We start from the raw sequence: 25,904 nt of genomic DNA, 5'->3' as shown, positions 1-25,904 counted from the left end.
GCGAAAGGCAAAGAAAGGGTTAAGAGTCTGGGGAGGGGGGCTGGGAACTCAAGCAGCCATGTCTGGGTAAACCCTGCTGCCCCTGGATTTCCCACGCCAGCGCCGCCCAAATTCGCTGGGGTCTCTGCCACCCAATGGGCGGCAGCCCGTAGGCCAGGCCTGGGCAAAATACAGCCCAGGGCTGCATCCAGCCCACCAAGCCATCGGATCTGGCCCCAGGCAGACTCCCCGCTGGCCTTGCCCCACCCGCACGCCGCTCAGAAACGCGGCTGACAGGCGGTTTTGCTTTCGAATCTGTGAGCCCGGAGGGGAAGGGGGGAAGGCTTTAGGAGCTGTTCCCATCCCCAGTACAATCCCACCGGCCTCTCCTCCGGGAACTTAGGTGCTTTTAGGTTTGTTTTTAACCCAGTGAAATAGTTCGGGGTTTCAGAACACCCCCGGCCACGCTCCGCGAACTTGGGAAAGCCCGTCCCCCCCACCCCCGGAAGTGGGAAACAGTAGAACGTGCTGAGGATGAATAAATGAACGTGGATTGCCAGCCCATGGGAGGGTGAGAAAATCACCATTACGGCACAGAAACCAGCACCTGCACAAGCACCATTGACCAAATTCTGTTGTCATGGGACCCTGGTGTAAATCCAGAGTAGCTCCACTGACTTACTCCAGGTTTACACCGTTAGGACCAAGATCAGAATCAGGCCAGATATCTTCACCAGACGACACAGTTAACCCTTGTATACGGTACCTAGGGAGCAGGGTTCCCTGTAGGCCAGTGGTCACCAACCAGTCGATCGGGATCTACCAGGAGATCTTGGAGCCTCTGACAGGTGATCCTGACTGGTTTGGCCAAGAGGCTGTCAAGTGCAGGCACTTCAGCTGCCCCTTGCCCCCAGTGCTGTGCATCTCCTGCCCCTCCCCCGGGAGTCTCCTGCTTTCTGTGCAGGGCAGGGGAGGGAAAGGAGGGGTGCTGGTGTCAGGGTGTCCCCTCTCCCATTCTGTATCCTTTCTCCACAGAGCAGAGAGGCGGCACAACAGGACCAGGGATGGAGTTTGCTGGCTGTTTTTGGGAGTGGTTCAGGGCCAGGGCACAGACGAGTTTGCCTTAACCCCACTGCACCACCACCCAGGAGACACCAGCAGTGCCCAGATGGAGCCCACAACCCAAACTCCTACCCCAGTCATGAGCTCCCTCATGCACCCCAAGCCCTTATCCTAGCTCTTAACCCCTTCTGCATCCAAACACCCTCCCAGAGCCTGCTCCTAGAACCCCCTCCTACATCCAACTGCCTGCCCCAAGAGAAGCTCAGAGCCCCTCTCACACTCCAAATCCCTAAATCCAAGACCAGAGCCTGCGCCCCCAACCCTCTGCCCCAGCCTGATGAAAGTGAGTGAGGATGGGCAAGAGAGGGAGGATGGAGTGAGCAGGGGCGGGGCCTTGGAGAAGGGGTAGGAAGGAAGCGGGGCAAGGGTATTATATATGAGGCAGATCTTGGATTGCACTTAAATTCAAAAAGTGATCTCATGCTTAAAAAGGTTGGAGACCCCTGCTGTAAGCTGAGCACATGGGCAGCCACCCAGGCACTGCCCAGCTGTTTAGCAGAGCACCCACAGCAAGTGTTTCTACTGGTGGTGCACATCTGCACATGCCTCGGTGCACATCACAAAATGTATTCTGCCCATGGATGGAAAAAATTAGAGGGAACGCTGCATGGAACACGCAGCCCTGCCCCGGAAATCGGGGCTGTGGGAAGCAAGGTGCAGAGCCCTGGTTTGCCCAAACTGTGTTCTTGGATGACAGCTCCTCGCGCTGCGGACGCCGGCTGCGTGACACAATCCGGTGAGATCTCCCGTGAATAGGCGCAGCTCCTCTGAGGTCATTGCCAAGGCTGGATCCCATGTTGCAGGGGAAGGGGGCAGGAAGAGGGACTCCTATGGATTACTGGGCCCAGGGATCCCAGGGCAGACTGAGATACCACGGCCGGCCCTGGGAGCAGTGAACAGGCTCAGAGGGGGTGTACTGGGGGGGAGGGGAAGAGCGAGGTGGGGTGAGCAAGAGGCAAGGCACCCATCCCGAGTCCCGCAGTGCGCTGCAGGCGGCCTTACCTCATCCCCATCCTCGCTCTCCTCCTCACTGCTCGACTCCGATGAGTCCCCGCCTTCCTCGGACGAGTCCCCGTTCTCCTCCTCGTCGTCCTCGTCGTCCTCCTCTTCCTCCTCGTCATCCTCGTCGTCATCCTCCTCCTCGGACTCCTGGGGGGGCCAGAGGGGTGCGGTGGGCGGCTGTGGCCAGGCTGTTTGGCCCCCACCCCTCCCTGGAAGCCCCACGATGGCCGAAGAAAAGCAGGGCCTCCAGAAAACGGGCTAGGGGCCTCCGTGCAACAGACCCAGGGATTACCCAGTGCCCCCTGGGATGCGAAGTTCAGGTGCCATGTGCTACCACCAGGGGTGGGCAAAAGAGCCTCTGCGGGCTGATCCGGGCCACAAAGGCCCTGCCGCTCCCCTGCCCCCAGGCCGATTAGGGCCCGGAAGCAGGGGGGAACGCACAAAGTTCCTTCCACCCTGCCCCCGCCCTGCCAGGAGCGGCTGGCACTTGTGCACTCCTGGCAGGGCGGGAGGAGACTTTGCGCGCTCCCCTCGCCCCCAAGCCCTGATTGGCCTGGGGGCAGATGGGAGAGCGCGTGACGTTTCCTCCCACCCCAGGGTCATGGGCGCCTAGGGGGAACCTCTGGAGGGGGGGCAAAGACTTCACTCGCTCCCCCTCCCCCAAACCAATCATGGTCTGTGGGTGGGGAAGCAGGGAAGTATCCTGGCCCTGCCCCTTTGGGTGCAGCCCAGGGCCAGTTAAAACATTTCTGAAGTGGCCCCCGTAAACAATTATTGCCCACCCCTGGCTACCACTCTCCTCTCCAGGCCAGGCTGGGCTCCCCAGCTGGACTACATCTCCCACAATGCACAGCATCACTGTACCAAGCGTGCCATGGTGCATCATGGGAAATGTAGTCCTACACAGGAGTAACAGGCACCTGAACTACAGTTCCCAGACTGCACCACAGTGGCATTTCTAAAAAACACTTCAGGTTTTTCTTTTTTTTAAACTCTTGTTCTCCAACCACCCCGCCCCACCAGAGCGCTACCCCTCCAGGGGGCAGGAACGTCTCGGTGCAGTCATGCCACTGGCCCAGCGTGGGGAAGACAGAGCACGAGGACACTTACCGACTTGATCTGCATGGCGGGCTTCATTTTGGGGTTCGGCCCCCGCACCTTCCCCATGTTCTTACGCTTCTGCGGAGGAGGGAGGGAAAGAAGAATAGTCAATGGAGTAAATCCGGGGGCTCCTTGATTCCTCCTAGCAGACCTGAGGTTAAAGTACCCAGAACCATCACCACCACCCACAGAAAGGCCTCAGGTGGGGCCGGCTTAGGGTGCGTCTCGACTACATGCCTCTGCCGACAGAGGCATGTAAACCAGGCTACCCGACGTAGTCGATGAAGCGGGGATTTAAATAATCCTCACTTCATTAAAATAAAGATGGCCGCCACGCTGTGCCGGATCAGCTGATTGTCGGCACAGCGCGGCAGTCAAGACATGGAGCGGTCCACAGGGGAAACCTTTGTCGACCGCTCCTGTAAACCTTGTGCCACGAGGCATAAGGGAGCGGTCGACAAAGGCTTCCCGTGTTGACCGATCCGCGTCTTGACTGTGCCGACGATCAGCTGATGCGGCACAGTGTGGCAGCCATCTTTATTTTAATGAAGCGGGGATTGTTTAAATCCCCGCTTCATCGACTACATCGGGTAGCCTAGTTTACATGCCTCTGTCGGCAGAGGTATGTAGTCGAGACGCACCCTTACGTAGTTGATGAAAACCACCTGGTTAGCTCTATATTTCCAGCTCTGCCACTACCCTGCTGGCTGACCTTGGGCAAGCGTTCCGCCCACCCCCCACACACTTGGTTCCCGGAGTCTACTGAGACGAGAAGCTGCTTGAGGCCGGCGGTCTCTCTTCCGAGGCATACAGACAACCCCTAAAACAAGAGGGCCCCGCGGGGTTCAGGCTTAGTGCCCCGGCACATAACCCGTTACGACTTTGTTCCCTCGAGCGAAGGCTTTTTAAACCGGCTGTTTTCAAAATTTTCCTCATGACCCAGTTGGAGAAAATCGTTGATGCCGCAACCCAACAGACTTTGACTGGCGGGCGGGCTCCAGGGCGGGGCTGAGGATGGGAGCTTTGGAGTGTACAAGGGGGCCCCAGCTTTGGGGGGGATCAGGGCTAGGGCAGAAGGGGCTGACCCCGAGCGGTTCCCTGTCAGCAGGGAGGCTAAGGCAGCTTCCTGCCTCTCCTGCCACCGCCGACCAGGCTGCGCCCCAGAAGCAGTCGGGGGCAGGTTCCCAGCCAATGAGAGTGCGGGGCGAGTGCAGGGGCAGGGCGCAGAGCTCTGTGCGCACTCCCCTCCCCCAACCTAGGAGCTGGATCTGCTGCCGGACGCTTCTGGGGTGCAGCGCAGTCTGCAGTGTCAGGACAGGCAGGTGGCTGCCTCAGCTCCCCCACTGCTCACCTGAACCCCCGGCAGCACCGAGCCCCAGCGCCTGACATTCCACCCCCCAGTTTGAAAACCCCGGGTTTCAACCATCATCCGGGACGGAGGGGTGAACCCGAGGCCCCCCCCAACCCCGTGATCCCGCCGAGCCGCTCCCCCCGGCCCGCTGTGGCGGGGATACTCACATTGGAGGTGTGCTCTTTGTAGGTGGCTCGCTCCTGCGGGGACAGACTCTGCCGAGACAGGAGACGACAATCACCACCCGGAACGGGGGCGGGGAGGGGACAGAGCGATGCAACTGCAGGGGTGTTCCCAGCTCCAACAGGGGGCGCTGTGCTGGGGAGGGGGATGGGGGTGGGAAGCGAAGCCCCCTGGTGCTGCTGGAGAGTAACAGCCCCGCCCCGCCACCCGGGGGGGGATTTCCTCAGGCTCCCAAGCTTGGAAAGCCCGACAGGGAACTGGGGGAAGAGTTACAGCTGGGTCTGGAGCCCTGGCCACTCTGGAGCCCCCACGCTGGCAGAGGGGAGCAGCGTGGGCCCGGGGGACAGCATCTGTCGTCGCCACAGACACGCCCTATGGGCCGTCCCTGGGGGGGTGCGGGCCCATAGCAACCCCCCACCTCCCTAATTCCTGCTCCTACCCCGTCCTATCTCTCCCCCCCAATCCACCCCCTCCTGCTCCCCCATTGCACCCCCCCCCACGCCAGGCCCCTCCCAGGGAATCCTCCCGCAGCTAACATCAATATGGGGACCACCCCATCCATAAGACGGTTGAGGCAGCTGCCGTGGGCCCCCCCCAAAAGCGTGGGAACCAGGGCAGCCACTCTGAGCCATCCTACTGGCCTCTCAGTGCAGGGAGAAGCGAAACCAAGGACACTGCATCCCAAACGCCCAGGGGGTGAAGAAACCCTCCGGGCACCCGCGAAGGGAGTGGGGGAGGGTCAGCAGAGAACCAGGCGGGTGGTCGGAGGGCTGCGCTGCCGGAGGGCTGGCCAAGCCGGGGGCCAGGCAGGGCATGAGGGTGGTTCGGCCCCCAGCCACTCACCTTGAGCCAGATTTCCAGGTGCATCTTGTACTGCTTCTGCTGCTCTTCCGCCATCTTCTTGTAATAGTCCTTCTGGCTCTGGGAAATGCGCTGCCAGCGGCTGCCGATCTCCACCATCCGCTCCTTCAGCGGCAGGTGGTTCAGTTCCCCGTTGGACAGCAGCTCCTGGGAGAACTTCTGGTAACCGTTCCTGGGGCGAGGGAGAGCGGGGTCAGCGAGCGGGGCCCGTCCCAACCCCAGCCGTGAGCAGCCAGGCCAGGAGGCAGGAACAGACATGCCCAGAGCCAAGAAAAGATCCTGACCTGTCCTTCCCCTCTGACCCCCAGACCCCGACTCCCCACCCGCCCCCGAGCCAGGAGTCCAAAAGCTGCCCCCACCCAAAGGCGGGATTAGGACCCGTGAGTCCCGACTCCCGGCCCACGCGCACCCCAGATACAGGAACGGAGCCCAGGACTCTCTGCCCTTCCCTGCCTCTAACTATTAGACATCACTCCCTTCTCAGTTAGCTGGCACTGCGTGAGCTATCAGGCCCTGAAGGGTTGAGCTCAGTCCCCATCCCACCGCTGGAGCCCCCGCGGTGCCCCCCCCCATCCCGCCCCGGCCCACCCACTCTCTCCTGTACAGGATGACTGGCCTGGCTTCCACATGGTCTGGAAGAGACGCCCGCCTGGACCGATACTCACATGGGGGGTTTCTTCGGCTCTCCCTGGAACTTCATCTTCTTTGAGGAGTTTGTGGAGCACGGGGGGGCCCTCATCTCACTCAGCTCTCTCTGGGGGGGGGGGAGAGGATAGAGACGGAGGTGAGGCCCATTGCCAGCTCAGCACAGCCTCCCCACCCCAACCCTGCAGTTGGAAACTTCTGGCAACCAAGGGGTAGGTGCAGCCTGCCATTGGGGCAACGGCTTGCCTGAGATATGGGAGCCACCTGCCCCATCCAGGGACGCTGGGTCTCGGAGGTGGGGTCACAGCCCCAGAGGGAACCCAGAGATCTGGGGCTGGATCCCAGCTGCAGGTGCGTGGGGGGTCAGAGGAACGAGTCCCCTAGAAAGCAGCAACCCCTCGTCCCAGCCTGGGGAGAGGAATCCCCATCTGGCTCTCTACGCCCCTCCGGAGGCAGGTCTCCTCTCTCCGGACCCGGCACCGCCTCCCCGTGCAGCGGGGGCAGACGGCGCCGTGATGCCGCTGCGCGGCGACTCCCTCCCCGTGCCCCGTGGAGGGGACACAGCTCAGGTTGGGGGGCAGGGAGCACAGCCCCAGGGGAGCCCACCTCATATCGCTTCTGATCCTCCGCCGCCTTCTTGATCCACATCAGCTTCTCCTTCTTCTCCATGTTGTTCCAAGTGGCCTCCATGGCCTTCAGCGCCTTGCCCCGGTCGTTCTGCGGCACAGGGAGACCCAGCCACGCGCGGGTTACCAGCTGGGGCCCGGAGGCGATTGCACTGGGCTCCTCTTCTCCACCCTGCCACGGAGCGTGGGCAAGTTCCCTCCTCCCCCAACTCGCCGCATGGGGACAGTTAGCCCCTGCCCGGGTGAGACCAGCTGACTGAGGGCGCGCCCACACGACCGAACTAGGGATGTGAATGATGAGTCTGGGGTGGCCAACCCGCAGCTCTTGAAAGGAAAAATTGCGGCTCCCACACCCGCAGCTCGGCTCCCGCACCCGCAGCTCGGCTCCCGCACCCGCACCCGCAGCTCAGCTCCCACACCCGCACCCCGGCTCCCGCACCCGCAGCTCAGCTCCCGCACCCGCACCCGCACCCCGGCTCCCGCACCCACAGCTCAGCTCCCGCACCCACACCCCGGCTCCCGCAGCTCCCGCACCCGCACCCGCACCTCAGCTCCCGCACCCGCAGCTCGGCTCCCGCACCCGCAGCTCGGCTCCCGCACCCGCACCCCGGCTCCCGCACCCGCACCCCGGCTCCCGCACCCGCACCCCGGCTCCCGCACCCCGGCTCCCGCACCCGCACCCCGGCTCCCGCACCCCGGCTCCCGCACCCACACCCGCAGCTCAGCTCCCGCACCCGTTCTGCCTTCCCTCTGCTCCCACACCATGAGTGGGGCGGCCGGTTCACTGGTTACCCTGGTCAGCATGCCAAGAAGCCAAATGCTGACCGTGTAACCGGTTAACCCTTTCCATCCCCAGAGCAAGCCCACCCCAGAGGGGGCAGAACTAGCAGGATGTCCTGCGACCAGAATCCTTCCCCGGCCGGGAGTGTGGGGGCGGCAGGGGAGTGTGTCTTTGCCTCCTTCCCAGCCCTCACCTTGAAGCGAGCCAGGTAGTCTCCGATGACGCTCTGCTGCCAGATCTCTTCGGCCGTCTTGGGCGACTCGGGCAGCTTGGCGCGTTCCTCCTTGTCCGCGCCGTGCTTCTTCTCCGACTGCGCCTTCATGGCTGCCTCGCGGGCTTTGTACTTGGCCTGCGCAGACACACACAGGGGGGCTGGGTCAGGACCAGGTCTCTCCCAGGCCCCACATGCCTGACCCGCCCCTGCACGGGGGACCTAGCTGTGAAATAACCCGGGCACGTGAGCACTGGGCCCCCTGGATTCCCCCCCCCACCCTGCTAAGGCTAGAGGGGGGGAGCCAATGCAGTGTAGCCCACAGCACCTGGGGGCTGCCCTCCAGCTCCATCCACTGGCAGGGCTGTTTGGGCCGAAGCAGGGCGACTGCAGCAGCCTGCCTGGAAATGGCAGGGGAGGGTGTTCTAGCATAGCGGGCAGAGGGGTATGGGGAAGCACACAGGTCCTGGCCCCTTTTCTCCTCTCCCCATTGCTGTGCAAGGCCCCCAAGGCCACGTGTGTCCCCCCCACAGGTGGCACAGGGCAGTGGTCCCAAACGTCTTACCTCGAGGCCCCCTTAGCCCTGCCCTCCCACGCCCTGGGCCTGGGGGCGGAAGCAGAGCCCCGGCTCTGGGAAAAGGGGGAGACACAGAGGTAAGGGAGCCGGGGCTAGCAGTCGGGGCTGGGAGTGGAGTCACAGCTCCAGGGGTGGGGGAGGAGACACAGACTGGGGGGCCTAGGCTAGGAGCAGGTGCAAGGCTGCGCCTCCCTGGGGAAGGGGTGCCCCACAGTTTGGGGACTTGGGGCATAGAAAAAATAGCCCGTCCTCCATTGCCCCCTCCCCCCATCTCACACACCCAGAAACTTTCCAGCCAAAGCAGAACTCCCAACACACTCACTGAGCTAAATACCCCCCCACCCGCCACCCCCGGGGCCAGACGGACGACTCCACTGCCCCTCGCCAGGCTTTTAAATCCAGGGTCAAGACCTCTCCGGGTTTCATCCCAGCACATTCTAAGCTCTTTGAGCTGCTGGTTTAATTCTGGCGTCTCCTTCCCCGCAGCAGGTCCTGGGCTGCCCAGACTCACAGGTGCAATGGAGAAAGGCCAGGACCCCACTGCGGAGGAGGGGGTCAGCGTGGGGGGCCTGTCCATCTGGGCCACACTCGAGCACGCTCCAGCGCCCCCTGCTGGCGCCTTGATGGCCAGGGCGGAGAAAATCAGGGCAGCATCTGGCCAGGTAAGGAGTGAGCAGTGACAGAACGGCTGGCGCCCCCTAGAGGGGATGGATGCGACGGGCATCCTCCAGGGCTCTGGAGAGAGGCGAATTAGCTAGAGATGCCGTTCCGTAAAGCGAGGGGTTTGAAGGCGCGTGCCGTCGATTTCACAACCTTTTTCTTCTCTGAAAGGTCGTTCCACATCCGCGCCAGCAGCCGGGTCAGCTCGCTCTCGGAAAGTTCGGGTCGCTCTTCCTGCAGCTGCTTTCGCTTCTCCTCCGAGAAGATAAACATAGCGGAAATGGGCCGTTTGGGTTTCTCAGAACCTGCCTGTTGAAGAGCACAAAGGGACTTGGTGTGGAGTTGAGGGTTTTTAAAAAAAAAAAAATCAGATATAAAGACGGAGGAAAAAAAGGGCCCCAAAAATACCGCAGCAGCTTCAAATCGTTACAGAAGAGACCCCAAAAAAATCGGAATTTCTGTTCTTTCTTTTATTGGGGTTTTTTTTTCCCCCTGCTGACCCAGCAGCTGCTATCAAGAAGTCTTGAAGCTGGTTTAAAAGTAACTGGCTTGGTCCCTCCACTCTCATGACACACACACGCACCCCCCTGCACCCACCCCGCCTATGCCAAAGCCAGCCCTCACCTTGCCAGTGTCTGGCGATGATTTTTTGGAAGCAGGGCTGGTGGCGCCTTTCTTGTTCACTCCCAGCATTTTCTCTTCCCCCAGCACCCTCTGCTGCTCCTCCTCAGGCAGGCTCTGCGTTCCAAGCAAAGAAAGAGACACGGGAGGCGGGTGTCAGAGAGTTCTTAAGCACCAGGCACAATCCAGCAAAAAGGGAATAGTAAAACATCATCATAACTGCTTTAATCCCACTAAGGCCTTCTATCCGATGATCTCAAACCACACGGACCTCGGATTCTCCCCCTCCAGAATCTGCTAACTAGAGAATCTCCATTAGCTGTACTGGGCTTATGATACAGTGGGAGCACTTCCAGTCGCATCCACTAGAGGGCAGTGGTGCACAGAGGCATAAACTAGTTCATTACAGCATTAGAAACCCACTTTAGAGAAAGGGAAAGAGACATACAGAGTGGCAGTGATTTGCCCAAGGACACCCAGCGAATCTGTGGCATAGACATGAGTCTAGACCTAAGTTCCCTCTAGGGTGGGCACCTGCACGGGCGTGCTCAAAGAATTTCAATCCCGCCCACCTCCTCCGCAGAGCATGGAAGGTCAGCTGCTGCTGCAGGTGGGTTTGGTGGGAGAGTGGGGGGGCCAGGTGGCTGCCCAGCTGCTCCCAGGGCAGGGCTGCATGGCGGGCGGCTGCCAGAGCTGGAGCTAGGCTTTAAAACTGGGGAAGCTGCTGCCAGTCCCCAGCACCCCACTCCCAGGCTTTAAAACTGTTGCTGGCCAACCCCGAATATTGCCTACCCTGTACCCCAGACTGGTGCAAGGGGTGAAATATTGTCAGAGGCAGAGATCTTGGCATCTCTATCCTGGGATGGGTTCCCTAGGTTGGGGGTGGAATCTACATCCCTATAGAGGTTGTTAAGTCCCGGCTTGACAGAGCCTTGGCTGGGAGGATTGAGTTGGGATTGGTCCTGCTTTGGGCAGGGGGTTGGACTCGATGACTCCTGAGGGCTCTGCCAGCCCTGGGATTCGAGGATTCGTTTCCCCCTTCCATTTATATCAATTCGGCTGTGTCTAAACTACATCTCTTTTCTCGAAAAAGGGATGTGCAAATGAGACACTTCAAAATTGCAAATGAAGGCGGGATTTAAATGTCCCGTGCTTCATTTGCATAATGGCAGCCACGGTTTTTTCCGAAATGGGGCTTTTCGAAAGAAAAACGGCTGCTTAGACGGGGATCGATCGAAAATAAAACCCTTTTTACAGTACAGGCTCTTTCGAAAAAGAGTTTTATTTTCGATCGATCCCCGTCTAAGCAGCCGTTTTTCTTTCGAAAAGCCCCATTTTGAAAAAACCTGCAGCCGCCAGTATGTAAATGAAGCACGGGAAATTTAACTCCCGGCTTCATTTGCAATTTCAAAGTGTCTCATTCACATCCCTTTTTTGAGAAAAAGGGATGTAATTCAGACACATCCTAAGAGTTGTTAGCACACGAGGAGGGATTGCACCCGGCTGTACTGCTTCTCCTAGACCTAGAGGATACAGATCGTAGATTAAAGGGAAGAACACAACTTTCCCAGATGAAGTAGCAGTGAATGTGTCGTAAGCAAGAAAGCGTCGGACTGACCTAGGTCTTTCCTTTTCTTATATTCCTTCTATTTGCTTGTTTTCTTGGCCCTTACACATCTCGGTTAACTCTATTCCTTTCCACCATGGCGTCACGCCATCCCTTCTGTTGCTCCCTTTGTCTGGATCGTCAAAATCCAGACCCCCTGAATCTCTCCCTCACTTTTAATCCCATAGAATCACTGAACACTAGAACTGGAAGGGACCTCAAGAGGTCATCAGCGCCAGTCCCCTGCCCTCACGGCAGGACCAAGCACCATCTAGATCATCTCTGATGTCTGTCCGACCTGCTCTTGAATATCTCCAGTGATGGAGACTCCACAACCTCCCCAGGCAATTTATTCCAGTGTTTAACCACCCTGACAGGCAGGAAGTGTTTCCTAATTTCCAACCTAAACCTCCCTTGCTGCAGTTTAAGCCCATTGTTTCTGGTCCTATTCTCAGAGGTCAAGGAAAACAATTTTTCTCCCTCCTCCTTTTAAAACCTTTTTTGATACCGGAAAACAGCTCTCGCGTCCCCTCTACGTCTTCTCTTTTCTAAACTAAACAAGCCCAATTTTTTCGGCCTTCCCTCACAGCTCATGTTTTCTAGACCTTTCATCATTTCTGTTGCTCTTCTCTAGACCTTCTCCAATATCTCCACACCTTAAAAGCTTTCTTTTCCTCGTCAGCGTACTACGGACTCTTTTGCTCTAAACTTAAAGCTGGTGTATGCAGAACAAGGGCAGGGAACTTTTTTTGGGTCGGGGGCTGCTGACCCACAGTCAAATCAGTCAGGTGAGAAGCCCAAAAGAAAAAAAGACAAACTCTCACTGAGGTGGCCCCTATGGAGAAGCAGAAAGACTCCCCCCATTCCCCTTGCACACCAGAGCCTAGCGGGGCCCAGGCTAGCAGATTTTGTGTGCTCCAGTCCTGTGGTAGGTGCAGGTTCCCCAATGATCTGGGGGGAGCCCTAACCCTTGGGGGCTAGATCCAGGCAAGCTGGGAGCTGCATCTGCCCCCCCAGGCCTGAGGTTCCCCCACCCCTGCTGTCGAATTAAAATCTGTTTTGGAGTCAGTGTTTTTGGAAGAAGGGCCCGGTGCAATTCTCCCTGTTCAATCCGCCGTCGGATGGAAAGGTTCCAGTGACGAGTAGTTGGAACCAGTTCTCCTGAGATCCCATTGGTTTGGCAGAAGGGCTGCTAGCGAGACCTTTGGAAGCGTATTGCCTCAGAGCTCTCAGCTGCGACCAGCTTGACCCTAAGTTGCACAGCTGCTAGAGCAGTGACCAATGCAGTGGCCCACACTGGCGCTTGCAAACCTGTGCATCCGGCGCTGGGAATCTGCCTTGTATTCCTGACGTTGCCCAAGTGGCCATGGACAAATCATTTAACATCTCTGGCTTTACATTTCTCCACCAGCCAACTGGAGACAACACTTTTAAGTGGCTTTGAACTTCTTTAGATGAACGGTGCTAAATAAGCACCAAGGATTAGTGTGAAATCTGTTTATCTGTATTATGGTAGGGCCTGAAAGTCCAAATTATGGACCAGGCCAGGATTCCCTGTAAGCTGTGCACGTGGGCGGCTGCTCGGGAGAAATTCAAATGCTGCCCAGTGGACTAGCAGAGGGCCCACAGCTCCATTTTGTCTCTCTACTGGTGGTGCACATGGCACATGCCTCAGTGCACAGAACAAAATGTATTCTGCACAAGGATGGGGAAGATTAGAGGGAACATTGACCTTTATGTTAAGTGCTAGACAAACAGATCAAAAAGGCAATTTCTGCCCCAAGGAGTGTGAAATCTTAAGACAAGCACACCACGTAGTTCAACAGGAAACACAAGGAAACAGTGAGACAGGACGTGGCCGGATGGGTAACACTGTGGCTGCTCCCCGAGAGACTCGCAGTCAGCCCTGCAGGCAGCAGCCCCTGCCCTGCACGCAGCCCCTCCCCAGAAGCAGCACTCCCTGGGAGAGGCAGGTCTCAACTTCTCCCTATAAAGTGGGGGGGGGGGACTGCCTAGGAGCAGGGATTGGGGTCCCAGCAAAGGTGGGGGCCGGGCTGGGGGAGCAGCGCCACTGGTGGGTGCCATGATGACACCCGTCCGAACAAGCACCCACGGCCTCGAGATGGGCGCACGAGACTGAACTCACTCTGCGCATGGATGGAAAATCTTAGCAGGAGCCCTGGTCTAGACTCGCAGGCCTGTTACTTAGCCACCAGAGCAGTGGTCACCAACCGGTCGATCGGGATCTACCGGGAGATCCGAGAGCCTCTGACAGGGGATCCCGACTGGTTTGGCCCAGCGGCTATGAAATGCTAGCACTTACGCTGCCCCTCCCACCACTGCTGCGCATCTCCTGCCCTTTGCCTTGGCGCTGTCCCCCTCTCCCCACCTGTATTCTATCTAGAACGAGGGGTGGGGGGCACAACAGCGTTTGGGACGGAGGGAGTTTGCTGGCTGCTTTTGAGAGTGGGGCAGGGCCAGGGCCGGGGTGATCCTGCCTTATCACAAGTGGCTCCTGGGTGGTGGTGCAGGGGCTAAGTGGTGTCCTGCTGGAGCCAGCTCCAAACCCCTGCCCCAGTCATGGACCCCCTCCTTCACCCCAAGCCTCTTCCCTAGCCCTGACTCCCCCCTCGAACCAAACTCCCTTACAGAGCCTCACCCTGAACTCCCTCCTGCACCTCAATCCCTGCCCCAGTCCTGTAACCCCTCCTGCACCCCAAGCCTCTTCCCTAGCCCTGAGCCCCCCCCCCCCCCCCGAACCAAACTCCCTTACAGAGCCTCACCCTGAACTCTCTCCGGCACCTCGATCCCTGCCCCAGTCCTGTACCCCCTCCTGCACCCCAACCCCTGCCCCAGTCCTGTACCCCCTCCGGCACCCCAACCCCTGCCCCAGTCCTGTACCCCCTCCTGCACCCCAACCCCTGCCCCAGTCCTGTACCCCCTCCGGCACCCCAACCCCTGCCCCAGTCCTGTACCCCCTCCTGCACCCCGACCCCTGCCCCAGTCCTGTACCCCCTCCTGCACCTCGATCCCTGCCTCAGTCCTGTACCCCCTCCTGAACCCCGACCCCTGCCCCAGTCCTGTACCCCCCCTGCACCCCGACCCCTGCCCCAGACCTGTACCCCCTCCGGCACCTCGATCCCTGCCCCAGTCCTATACCCCCTCCTGCACCCCGATCCCTGCCCCAGTCCTGTACCCCCTCCGGCACCCCGATCCCTGCCCCAGTCCTGTACCCCCTCCAGCACCCCAACCCCTTCCCCAGTCCTGTACCCCCTCCGGCACCCCCTCCGGCACCCCGATCCCTGCCCCAGTCCTGTACCCCCTCCTGCACCTCGATCCCTGCCCCAGTCCTGTACCCCCTCCTGCACCCCGACCCCTGCCCCAGTCCTGTACCCCCTCCTGCACCTCAATCCCTGCCCCAGTCCTGTACCCCCTCCTGCACCCTGACCCCTGCTCCAGTCCTGTACCCCCTCCTGCACCTCAATCCCTGCCCCGTCCTGTACCTCCTCCTGCACCCCAACCCTGCCCTAGCTCTGAGCCCCCTCTAGAACCAAGCTCCCTTACAGAGCCTCACCCTGAACCCCCTCCTGAGCGCCAGGCTCAGCTCAGAGCCCTTCTCACACTCCAAATCCCTAAGCCCAAAGAGCAGAGCCTGCGCCCCAACCCTCTGCCCCTGCCTGATGCAAGGGAGGGAGACTGGGGGAGGGAGGGAGGACGGAGTGAGCAGGGACAGGGCCTCGGAGAAGGGGCACGAAGGAGACGGGACAAGGGGATTTGGGTTTGAGGTAGATCCTGGATTGCACTTAAATTGAAAAACTGATCTCGTGCTTTAGAAGGCTGGAGACCCCTGCGCTAGACCACACTTCCCGTTAGGGCTCCGGAGAGGGAGAGGAGAAATGGCATCCCCACTTGAAATGCCTGGTGCGCTACGGGCCATGTTCTAAACCCACTGGCACCTTTTCAGAGCACCTGGATTTAAACTAGCGAGTGCGCCCAGCAACGGAATTAAAACACCCTCTGACAAAAGGGACCATCCCAAGACAGGTAGGCAGACGGCGCCCCCCCTCCCCCCCCAAGAGGGGAAACTTTCTACCCACGGGGAAGGGATCTGTTGGGTTTTCCACCGTTTCGTTTTACAAACAAAAGCCCTAAAGCACTCACCAAGCCCATCTAGACACAACACGGGGGCTAGCAGCTCCCAGACGCTTTGGGAAAAAAGTGGGTCTGAGTCCAAACAAAACCCTGCCCGCCCCCACCCCAAACCAGCTGCCCACCACCTAACTGCCCACCCCCACCCCAAACCAGCTGCCCATCACCTAACTGCCCGCCCCCACCCCAAACCAGCTGCCCACCACCCAACTGCCCGCCCCCACCCCAAACCAGCTGCCCACCACCCAACTGCCCGCCCCCACCCCAAACTAGCTGCCCACCACCTAACTGCCCGCCCCCACCCCAAACCAGCTGCCCACCACCCAACTGCCCGCCCCCACCCCAAACCAGCTGCCCACCACCCAACTGCCCGCCCCCACCCCAAACCAGCTGCCCACCACCTAACTGCCCGCCCCCACCCCAAACCAGCTGCCTGAAGGCCGAGGCCCCAGGGGCTTGAGGATGGCAGATGCATGGTGGGAGGGGGTGGGGGGGAAATCTTTCTCTCACACAGATTCTCTGTTCGCTCCCCGACTCCACTGGGTGCTGGGTGATGGAGCAGGTCAAAGCCTGGGGAACAGGTGGGCATCCCTAACCTCCCGCCCTTTGCTTCCAGCGCCAGGCGCGCGTCTCGGCTCTGCCTCCTCCAACACACACGCAGAGCAGCTGGGACACTCACCCGGGCCAAGCCCCACCTGCAGGGCCCACGCCGTGCTCCCCGGGGGGGGAAGATGGGCGAGATAACAAGCCACGGGGAGGGCAGTTAATCCAAGTGTTTCACGCTTGTCGAGAAGGCGCTAGGACACCGCACTGAGGTGGGGCAAGACCCCACCTATAATGGAACCAACTTCCGATTTACACCTGCCCCTGAGAAAGGAGCCCACTGGAGCTGCGGCCGGGGAATACGAGGATACCATCCTGCCCCCCTCAAGCCAGCCCTGCAGAGTAAAACAGGACCCCCCCCACGCATACCCTACAAAGTGCCCCCCCTCCCTTTGCAATGTTGCAACACGATCAGGTGCCCACGCAAAATAAAACCGATGAACAACAGGAGATGTGCCAAGAGAATACTGGCTGAGACCCCCCCCCCTCGCGACCGAGCCGAGCCACCCACCCACCCGCATCTGGGGCACACCCACCTCCAGGAAGCGAAGGAGTTCGATTTCGTAATCTTTCTTTTTCTGGTGAGAAAAGCAGCAGCAGGAGGGACAGAGAGAGAGAGAGAGAGGGAGAGTCGGTTACTAAGAGACCTCGCCTCCATCCCCACGCACCAATCTAAAATCACAGAGCTCTCTGCACTGGCGTGGGAACTAGCTCTGTACGGCACAGGAGCGAGAGCCGATTCCCTTGGCTCGAGCCTCTGGCCGCAACCTCGCCACAGTCAGTGCGTTGGGCTTCTGATGCCCACTCCCCGCTGGAGGGGCTCCGAGCACTTCACAGCCTCTAATGCCCCCGGCTTCATCTGAGGCTCGGAGAAGGTACGGGACTGGCCATGGGCAGAGCCAGGCATCCGGCTCCGCAGACAGGCTGTGCAAAGGAGAGCCGTGCCCGCAGTGGGGGTGGCTCTAACCCAGATCCATGTGTGAACGCTGCCACTTAAATGGCCAATGCAGCTGCAAAACCCAGCTGTTTCCAGCTGTTCTCTCCGCCGCCCTCCTCCCCTTCCCCACACCCAGCTCCACGGACCAGCAGGCCCCCAGCTTGTTCCCTAGGGACGGCAGCGTGTAGTTGTTTACACGATTAACCAATGAACCTGGGCTTGTCCATTCATCTTAAGGACTAACCACCGCCCCCCCCCACCCCGCTGCCTCAGATACAGAGGCAGCGAGGGGGAGAACCCGTGCCCACGGAGCGCTGGCTTTTCAGCTGGCTTCCCCCTCATGCCGGCTCCCACGGAGCTGCTTGTCTCCTCCCCACTGCCTCTGATAGAGGCACAGAAGCACAGGGGTGAGGGGAGCAGGCAGGAGCCAGTACGTGCAGGAAGGCAGCTTTCAAGTTGGCTCCCTGCACGTACCGGCTCCTGCAGAGCTGCCTGCTCCCCACGCTGCTGCCTCTGTATCAGTGGCAGCAGCGGGGGAGGAAGGGACAGACACAAGGGCAGGCGGGGAGCTGGTGCTCGCGGGGAGCCGGCTTAAAAGCCAGCTCCAGCCGAGCACCATCTCCCGCCCCTCTCCCCCACGTATAAGCATGTCACCGCTGAAAAATCAGCAGCTACCGAGTTACCAAAAAAACCCTGTTCGCTCCCATTCACCTGATCACACTTTTTGTGGTACGCATCCTTCTCCTTCTGGGAAAGCAGCTTCCACTGCTGGCTGCACAGCACCATCCGCTCCGTGCTGGGGACGTCCTTCATGTTGGCCATCAGCTCCGCACAGTACAGAGAGTAGCTGTTCCTGTGGAGCAACCACGGCGGTGGGGTCACCACTCCTTCCCCACCCCCTTTCCGACCAGGGTCCTGCCCACTCGTGGCCAGGGAAAGCTCCCATGTGCCCCTCTGGGGAACAGCGTCGGGGATTACAGCCCGCTCCCTCCGCTTCACCTCCCAGGAGGGATGTTAAATATCGGTCAATTGACTAGTCAATTCAGCGCATGAATTCTTAGCAGCAACTCAACTGTTCTATAGTCCCTGGGGGTGGGGCTGGCAGCCAGGCGCTCCAGTCACACTCCTCAGGAGACCCCTGCCTGTATCAGAAGCAGCAGCGTGGGGTGCCAAGCAGGAGCTGGTCTGCGAGGGGAGCCAATTTAAAAACCAGCTCCTGTCATGGACTGGCTGCCTGTCGCCCCTGCCTGTCCAGTGGAGGAGGGGGAAGCTGAGCTGAGCTCCTGGAGCCATGAGCCGGAACTGAGCCAGGCTGCCTGCCGCCTAGCTCCTAATGCACTTTACATGCAGAGCCGCAGCAGGGGTAGGTCCCGGACCTGGCGCAAGCCAGGACTGAGCCGAGCTGCTGGCAAGACTGCTAAAAAATGTACTGGCAGGGGAAGAGGGGGAATGCGTGTAGTCTATAGTGTTACCCTATAAAGCTTTTGCTTAACAGTGAATCGACTACACTATTACAGCCCTACCTCGCATCCCCTGCCATGTTCAACCCCAGAGGTGGCTGCATTTCAGCTGTGCAGCAAAAGAGAAGGGAAAAACTTTCTGGATAAAATCCCAATTATATTGTTCTCCAAAATCTGGATCAGCCAGTGTGTCAACCCCCGTGGAACGTGGCTGGATGACGAGGAGCCGGTGGCACTTCCTCGCAGAAGACGACCTCGGCACTACTGGAGTTAAGTCACACGGTTCCTCAGAACCCGAGGGGACGTCCACATGACGGATGCTACGCTGCGGCCAAGCCACCGTACTGCAGCAGCATAAACGCACCCACGGCAGTTAACCCACCTCCCCAAGCAGCAGCAGCCAGGTCCATGGAAGAATTCTTTCGTCTGCCAAGCCGGATCGACACCGGCTATCAGGTCAACCTAACCGTAGCGCCCCTAGGGTGTGATCTTTTCCCCCACACCCCTGAGGGATAGCGAGGCCAATCTAAATGTTAAACGCCGAGCCAGGCTGAAGCTCTCGAGACTAATCCGCGCGATTGCGAAGCAAAGCTCGAAACCGAGACCCGACTGCCACGTCAGCCTGAGTCTGCGGAGCGCCTGGCACAGCAGCTCGGCGGGGCGTCGACTCCAAGACTCGCTGCCTTGGGGCACCCCTGCCGGCAAAGGGCTCTGGGGGTAGCAGGCGGAGAGCACAGGAGGCCTGACCATCTTCCCAAGCAGGTAGACCCAGCTGCTGGAAAGGCCCAGTGGGGACAAGCCAGGGAGGGCAGAGCTGTGGGTACCATGCCAGGGGTGCCCTAGACTGCCTTCCTCCAGCCCTGGTTTCCCTGGACCCACAAGGAGGAAGGACTGGAAAGCGTGAGCGCTCCCCCAACCCCAAGAAAAAGCAACATCAGCCCCCCACCGGCCAGGCACTTACGGAGGCGGCTTGGTGGGTCGTCCATCGAACTTGTCCTTGAGTTGCCGTTCTGCCTTGGTGAGGGTGGAGCGCGTGATGCCCTCCTCGCTCAGGTTCATCTCCGGGTGCTTCTGGATGTAATCCCGCATGATCTCCTGCAGAGGGGGGCAAAGCAGCCGGCGGGTTAAGGGGGCCAAGCCGACACCTCTAGCGCGGGGAGGGGAGAGAAGCCAGTCACCTCCCTACGCCTCGCCCACCTGCCCCCTCTTGTCGAGAGGCGAAGGATCCCAAGCTCTGCAGTGGAAGGCTCTGAGCTACCGGGGCTGCGGGCTAGTCCCACAATGCGTGGAAAGCAAGGGGCCTCGAACAGCAACCCCTCAGGCTGGTTACAGAGAGGGGCCGGCTCCCGGAACGCCCCTCGGCTGGTGGCCTAGAGGTGGCGCCCGCCGGGCCGGGGAGATGATGGAGGGGAACTGGTGACTGTTCCCTACCTCGTACTCCTTTCGCTGTTCCAGGGCCTTATGAATCCATTTCAGTCTCTTTTTGTCGGAGAGTTGAGACCACTGCTTGCCCAGCGCGTCCTTCACCTCCTTCGTGGTGGCCTGAAAACCCAAAGCCAGAGGTGAGGGCACAGGGGGGGAATCGCGGGCCCCGCCCGCCCTCTCGCCCGCCAGCGAGCCGAGCTCGCAGGGGCCATGGGAGGGGAGTCGCCTTTGCGCTAGGGGGTCTGACTGCTCTGGCTTGTGCCAATGGGGTTGGAAACACAGCGGGCCTGGGCTCCTCACTGCCCTTCCCTAGCCTCAGCAAAACCAGGGCTGTGCCGAAAACCGGGCACCGGGTCTGCTCCCAGACACACGGAGCCACTTCCTTACCTCTGTCTGGACATCACAGGCCTTCTGCTTGGTGCCTCTTCCTTCAGGCCCCTTCTCCCCCCTGGCTTCTCTCCCCCTCCCTCCCACAGCGTAAAGACACCCCCGCCCCCCCACACTCAGTGTCACAGCTCCACGAGGAACTCACATCCGGACGCACTTTCAGGTAGATCTTCTTCTCGTGATTGTACCACAGCTGCTGGGGGGTTTTGGGTTTCTCGGGGACGTCCGACTTCTTGGCGTTCTGAATAAGATCTGGGTGGTCTTCCCTTCAGGCCGCGGGAAGAGAGGGAGGGCGCGTGTCAGAAAGGGAAACCCTGGCACTGGTCCACTGGGGACCCACCCTGGGGCATCTTGGGTTGGAACCTAAGAGGGTGGGGAACCTAAGGCCTGGGGGCCGGAGGAGGCCCTTGGCTTGCCTGGATCTGGCCCCCACCCCGGGCTCAGGGCTCACCCCAACATTGGGGAACTTGCGCCGGTGCTCCAGCCCCCGCCATCCCCCCTCACAAAAAAAATCTATGAGCCTGGGCCCCCCTAGGCTCTGGTATGAGAGGGGAATGTGGGGAGGGTCTCTCGCCTCCTCAGTTGGGGGCCTCCTCAGTGAGGAGTTTGGTTTTTTGCTTCACACTTTTGTGTGGCCCCCACAACTGATTCTTCTGAGGGTCAGTGGCCCCCCCACCCAAAAATGGTTCCCCACCCCTGGCCTAACCCCTCAAGACTGAGGTGCCCATGAGCCTAATGAAAGTGAGCAGCCTAAATGCCTTTGAGGATCAGGGCCTAGGGCTTAGGAGGCGGGGGAGGGCCCAAGAAGGGAGTCAAGGGATCACAGGAATTGGGGCTGGAAGAGATCGTGTCCACACTGCAAGGGGGGATCTCTTTAGTGTATTTACGAACCTCATCAACTGGGCCTCCTCCATTGGAGCCCCCAATATCCACACTGCATGGCTGCTTTGCCAGAGAAACAGCCTTCGACCGCCCCCCTGCCGGGGCTCCCGGCTTGAAGCCAGTGGCCTAGTGAGTCTTAAGCTGTCAGGAAACCAATCAGACTCGGCCGTCCTTCCCCCCGTTCACCTCGTCAGACTCGCCTCGTTAATCACCCACAAGGGGCTCCCCCCTGTGCGTTTTACAGATACACGGGCATCGTCCTGATGAATTCGGTTAGAGGCTGCTGGACGGCGCCCTACCTGAATCTTGCCAGGTTCCGCTCAAATTCCTGCTTCTCCCGCTGGAAGTCCTGGATGTATTTCATCTGGGTGGGACAAAGGAGCCGGGGATTTAACAGGGGAGGGAAGCCATGGGTTTTGCTGGGGTTAACAGGGGCTGAGGGCGTGCAGCTCCCTGCAGGATCGGGCCCTGAAACGGCAGCTAGCTAAATTGCGGTGATCTGGCTAATCATGTAGTCGGTACAATTTGCATCAACCACGCGATTAGTCGATAAGGACCGCTCTGCAGAGCCGTAGCAGGGGTAGCTCCCGGAGCCGGCTCAAGCGGGAACTCAGCAGCCCTGGCTCACGCCGGCTCTGGAAGCCACCCGTGCGGTGGCTTTGCATTTTAAATGTAGTAAGAGCCCTGGGCTTTTATTATATTTAAAATGCAGAAGCACAGCAACCTGGACCAGCCCGAGCTGAGTCTATTAGAGGCAGCAGGGACTTGTGAGGAGCGGGGGAGGCAGCATTGCGGAGACAGTGCTGGGGGGAACCGGCTTTAAAAGCTGGCTCCCCCCAGCACCATCTCCTGTTCCCCCAGCAGAGGCAGCAAGGGGGTGGGAGGGAAGCGAGTAGTCAACTTCTTGCTAACACCCCTCGCAGCTAGGGGCTGAGATTTCCAAAGCAGCCAAAGGGGGTTAGAGGCACAATTCCCATTCGTCCCAAAGGGCCCTGAATCCGTGGGCCGCTGCGGAGCGATTGCTCCCTAGCCATTGCCTAGAGCCAGGCAGACCGCGGCCTGGTTTCACGCCACCAGGACCTGGCGCCAGGTGGCAAGGAGGGACGTTTATCACTGTCTCATGTCACTGGCGCGGCGGCCCCTGCGGGAACAGGTCAGGGCTTCAATACAAAGCCGAGAGCGCGTGCCGCTCTGCACGTATGCCCAGCAAGTGCGTCGGGGGCGGGAGGGAGATGGGCTTTGGTGGGTTCTGCCGCTCTCCAGCGGATCCTCTGACGCCCCCGGATGGGTGGCAGCTGGTCTGGGACGGCCACTGGGTTGTGGCATGGGATGGAACCAGCCAGGGCTGGCCTCTTGGGTAGACCCAACATTTCACACAGCGAACGGTTCGTTTCCAACCTCTTCTGATTGCCAGGCGAGCGACTGCAGACAGAGCCTCTGAGCCCACACACGGGCAGCCTGGACTCAGAGCCTAGCCCATATTAGCCATAGCCCCGCCCCGCAGCTGGCCCTGTAGCCTTATGAGGCTCCATTGCCATGGCAACAGAAAAAACGGTGGACACCACAGATGGGCCCTTCTCCTCGCCGTACCAAACACGCTCCCACCGATCCCAGATCTGGGGAAACACGAAGTGCACTAAGGATGGTTTCAATATGTCATAGGCTGACAACTCCCGGCTCCGTTCAGCGCTGCTCACTCAATGATCTCAAAGCGCTTCATTAAGGAGCTCAGTGTCCTTATCGCCATTGTACAGAGCAGGGGGGAAACCGAGGCACGGTGCGATGCTGTGACTTGCCCACAGTCACCCAGCAAGCCAGCAGCTGAGCCAGGACTCCCAAATCCCAGTGTTCTGCCCATTAGGCCACACTGCCTCTCTGCACAGGCCCTGTCCTAAGGACTTGCTGCCCCCGTGAATCCTCACCCTGCACAGGTAGACTCCAAAGCATCCCTCCACCATTGACTACAGGGGGATCTGGCTACGCACACTCAGGGTATGTCTAGACTGCACCCCTCTGCCAGCAGAGGGATGCAGATTAGGCTGGGCGAAATTGCTAATGAAGCGGGGATTTAAATATCCCGCGCTTCATTAGCATAAAAATGGCCGCCGCTTTTTTCGGCACGGAGCTTTGTCGTAGAAAAGCGGCAGTCTAGACGCTGATCTATCGCTAAAGAAAGCCTTTTCCGACAGATCCCTTATGCCTCGTAAAACGAGATATCTATCGGAAAAGGCTTTCTTTAGCGATAGACCAGCGTCTCGTCTAGACTGCCGCTTTCCTCCGACAAAGCTCCGTGCCGAAAAAAGCGGTGGCCATTTTTATGCTAATGAAGCGCGGGATATTTAAATCCCCGCTTCATTAGCAATTTCGCCCAGCCTAATCTGCATCCCTCTTCCGGCAGAGGGGTGCAGTCTAGACTTACCCTCACAGCGAAGGGACGGGCGTGTGCCTGCAGGCAAGAGAGACGAGCTCCCCGACGCCGTGCTCTGTAGGCTCCACCTACCTTTTTCTTTTCGGGGAGCTCCTTGTATTTCTTGGACAGGATTTTGGTCAGATCCAGGTTGCTCATTTCGGGGTGCAGCTTGGCATATTTGGCTCGCTTCTCCATGAAGAAGCGGAAGTAGGGTGTCAGGGGCTTCTTGGGGAAATCGGGGTGTTTCTGAGGGAAAGAGGACAATTAGACATCCACATTCCCTACACACACTGCGTCCTCGAATGGGGACGGGTGGCCCGATGGGCCACACACCAGCCTGGAACACGGGTTAGTTCCCTTTTCTGCCACCAACTCCTGGTGCCACCCAGGACAAGTCACTCAGCAGCTGGCCCTGTGCTTTGGTTCCCCAACTGTGACACGAGCAGGGGAACAGCCCGGCCTAGAGGAGACACGCATGGCAGGCTGCGAAGTGCTCAGATGCTACTGTAACGAGGCCCACGCAAGTACCTCAAACAAGTAAGTAACAATCTCACTGATTTATCCAGGCTAAACCAGGGCTTCCCAAAGCAATATGCACATAGTTAGGCCTCACGGCCCAGCTTGTGGGACATTCGCCATTTTAAAAGATAGGGAAAAGGAAACTGAGGCACGAAATGAGGAAGTGATTTCACTCATGCCGAGAGTCAACCGCAAAACTGGGATTAGAACCCGAGAATCCGAACGGACATTGTGTGCTGTAACCACTAGGCCATGTTGCTTCCCACAGCCAATTCGCAGGTCCCCGTCTAAACCTAGACACAGGCTATCAATGACATCCCCACGTCTGCTGTACATAGTTTGTATGGTCACCATACGTGGCTGTTACCCAGAGCTTTCCACCTTTAATGTGCTTTACAGGCCTGAGGTAACTAATCTTCTACAGCATTAGGAAGCAGACGAGTGTGATCATCATCTTCTTACTATATGTTTTAGAAATATCTCTCTGTCTGTGAGTCCATTTGTTCAAGAACTCCGCCTAGACGGCAAGAACTAGGACCACCAAATTTGGTATGCGGCTTCCTCTTATCCTAACTTAAGGCAAAGCCGGAGTTTGGGGCTCACGAGAGATGCGTGGAGTTTAACCATTTCTCGTAAAATGGAAAGGACAGGGGTCTGGTAGGTGGGACAGTTATACAACAGAATGACCACAGGGGGGCAACAAGGAGCTAGAGATGGGAACTGGGTCAACACAGGATCAGACCAACGGTCCATCCAGCCCAGGGTCCTGTCTGCCAACGGTGACTAATACCAGATGCCCCAGAGGGAGGGATCACAACAGGGAATCCTCATGGGATCCCTCCCCTGTCACCCACCTCCAGAGAAACAGAGGCTAGGGACACCATTTCTACCCATCCTGGCTAATAACCATTGATGGACCTAACCTCCATGAATCTATCTAGCTCTTTTTAGAACTCTATTAAAGTCTTAGTCTTCGCCACATCCTCTGGCAAGGAGTTCCACAGATTGACTGTGCGCTGAGTGAAGAAAAACATTCTTTTTTTTGTTTTAAACCTGCTGCCTATTAATTTCATTTGGTGATCCCTAGTTCTTATTTTGTGGGAATAAGTAAATAACTTTTCCTTATTCACTTTTTCCACACCAGGCATGATTTTATAGACCTCTATCCTATCCCCACTTAGTCTCCTCTTTTCTAAGCTGAAAAGTCCAAGTCTTTTTAATCTCTCTTCATATGGGACCTGTTCCAAAACCCCTTTTCTGAACCTTTTCCGATGCCAAAATATCTTTTCTGAGATGAGGCGACCACATCTCTACACAGTATCATATATATAGTAGCCCAATGTCTGTGACTCTGTAACGCTGAAACGCTGGCTGTTCCCTCTGGGTGGCGCTGTTGCCTCCCGCCGTGGCGCTTGGCCGACTTCTGTGCCGCTCAGCAGCGCAAGCGGCTGTTTGGGGTCTGCGCTCCCCATGCAGTACGGGGCTGCTGCATGGGGAGCGCGGGGCTCAAACGGCCACTTGCGCCGCTTGCTCCCACGCGGCGGCCCGGCTGAGCGGCGCAGAAGTCAGCCGAGCACCACGGCAGGAGGCAAGGGGGGGGCGGGGCGGTGACGTACACGCCCAGGGGGTGGGGCCTGGACGAGCGTGCATCCCCGACGGAGACAGAGGAGAGTGAGAGGCAGGAGGGGGAAAAGAGACAGAGAGAGACGGAGCGGAGAGAGAGTGAGAGGCAGGAGGAGGAGGAGAAGAGAAAGGGAGAGTGAGAGGCAGGAGGGGGAGAAGAGAAAGAGAGAGACAGAGGGAGAG

At 59.0% G+C, this 25,904-nt stretch overlaps 1 protein-coding gene across 7 annotated transcripts in view; it reads right to left on the bottom strand.

Moving 5' to 3' along the window:
• UBTF (upstream binding transcription factor) overlaps nucleotides 1-25,904 on the bottom strand; it is a 49,096-nt gene that overhangs the window by 4,499 nt on the left and 18,693 nt on the right. For 4 of the 7 annotated variants that reach the window (XM_075911195.1, XM_075911193.1, XM_075911194.1 and 1 more), the window contains 16 exons: nucleotides 23,670-23,825; nucleotides 21,469-21,533; nucleotides 20,433-20,553; nucleotides 19,907-20,017; nucleotides 19,437-19,570; nucleotides 17,727-17,868; nucleotides 16,615-16,656; nucleotides 9,724-9,837; nucleotides 9,253-9,408; nucleotides 7,845-8,000; nucleotides 6,851-6,961; nucleotides 6,265-6,353; nucleotides 5,582-5,771; nucleotides 4,723-4,770; nucleotides 3,214-3,282; nucleotides 2,104-2,250 (listed from right to left, as the gene is read on the bottom strand). In XM_075911195.1, the coding sequence (XP_075767310.1) occupies nucleotides 2,104-2,250; nucleotides 3,214-3,282; nucleotides 4,723-4,770; nucleotides 5,582-5,771; nucleotides 6,265-6,353; nucleotides 6,851-6,961; nucleotides 7,845-8,000; nucleotides 9,253-9,408; nucleotides 9,724-9,837; nucleotides 16,615-16,656; nucleotides 17,727-17,868; nucleotides 19,437-19,570; nucleotides 19,907-20,017; nucleotides 20,433-20,553; nucleotides 21,469-21,533; nucleotides 23,670-23,825 (1,851 nt within the window). Of the gene's footprint in view, nucleotides 1-10; nucleotides 1,887-2,103; nucleotides 2,251-3,213; nucleotides 3,283-4,722; nucleotides 4,771-5,581; nucleotides 5,772-6,264; nucleotides 6,354-6,850; nucleotides 6,962-7,844; nucleotides 8,001-9,252; nucleotides 9,409-9,723; nucleotides 9,838-16,614; nucleotides 16,657-17,726; nucleotides 17,869-19,436; nucleotides 19,571-19,906; nucleotides 20,018-20,432; nucleotides 20,554-21,468; nucleotides 21,534-23,669; nucleotides 23,826-25,904 lie in introns of those variants that run through there. The other 3 variants (XM_075911197.1, XM_075911199.1, XM_075911198.1) reach the window with 3 other exon arrangements.

The sequence above is a fragment of the Pelodiscus sinensis genome, chromosome 29, assembly GCF_049634645.1.
Source record: "Pelodiscus sinensis isolate JC-2024 chromosome 29, ASM4963464v1, whole genome shotgun sequence".
NCBI classification, from domain to species: Eukaryota; Metazoa; Chordata; order Testudines; family Trionychidae; genus Pelodiscus; species Pelodiscus sinensis.
The sequence above is the reverse complement of the archived record's forward strand: the minus strand, read 5'-3'. Positions and strand labels throughout refer to the sequence as shown.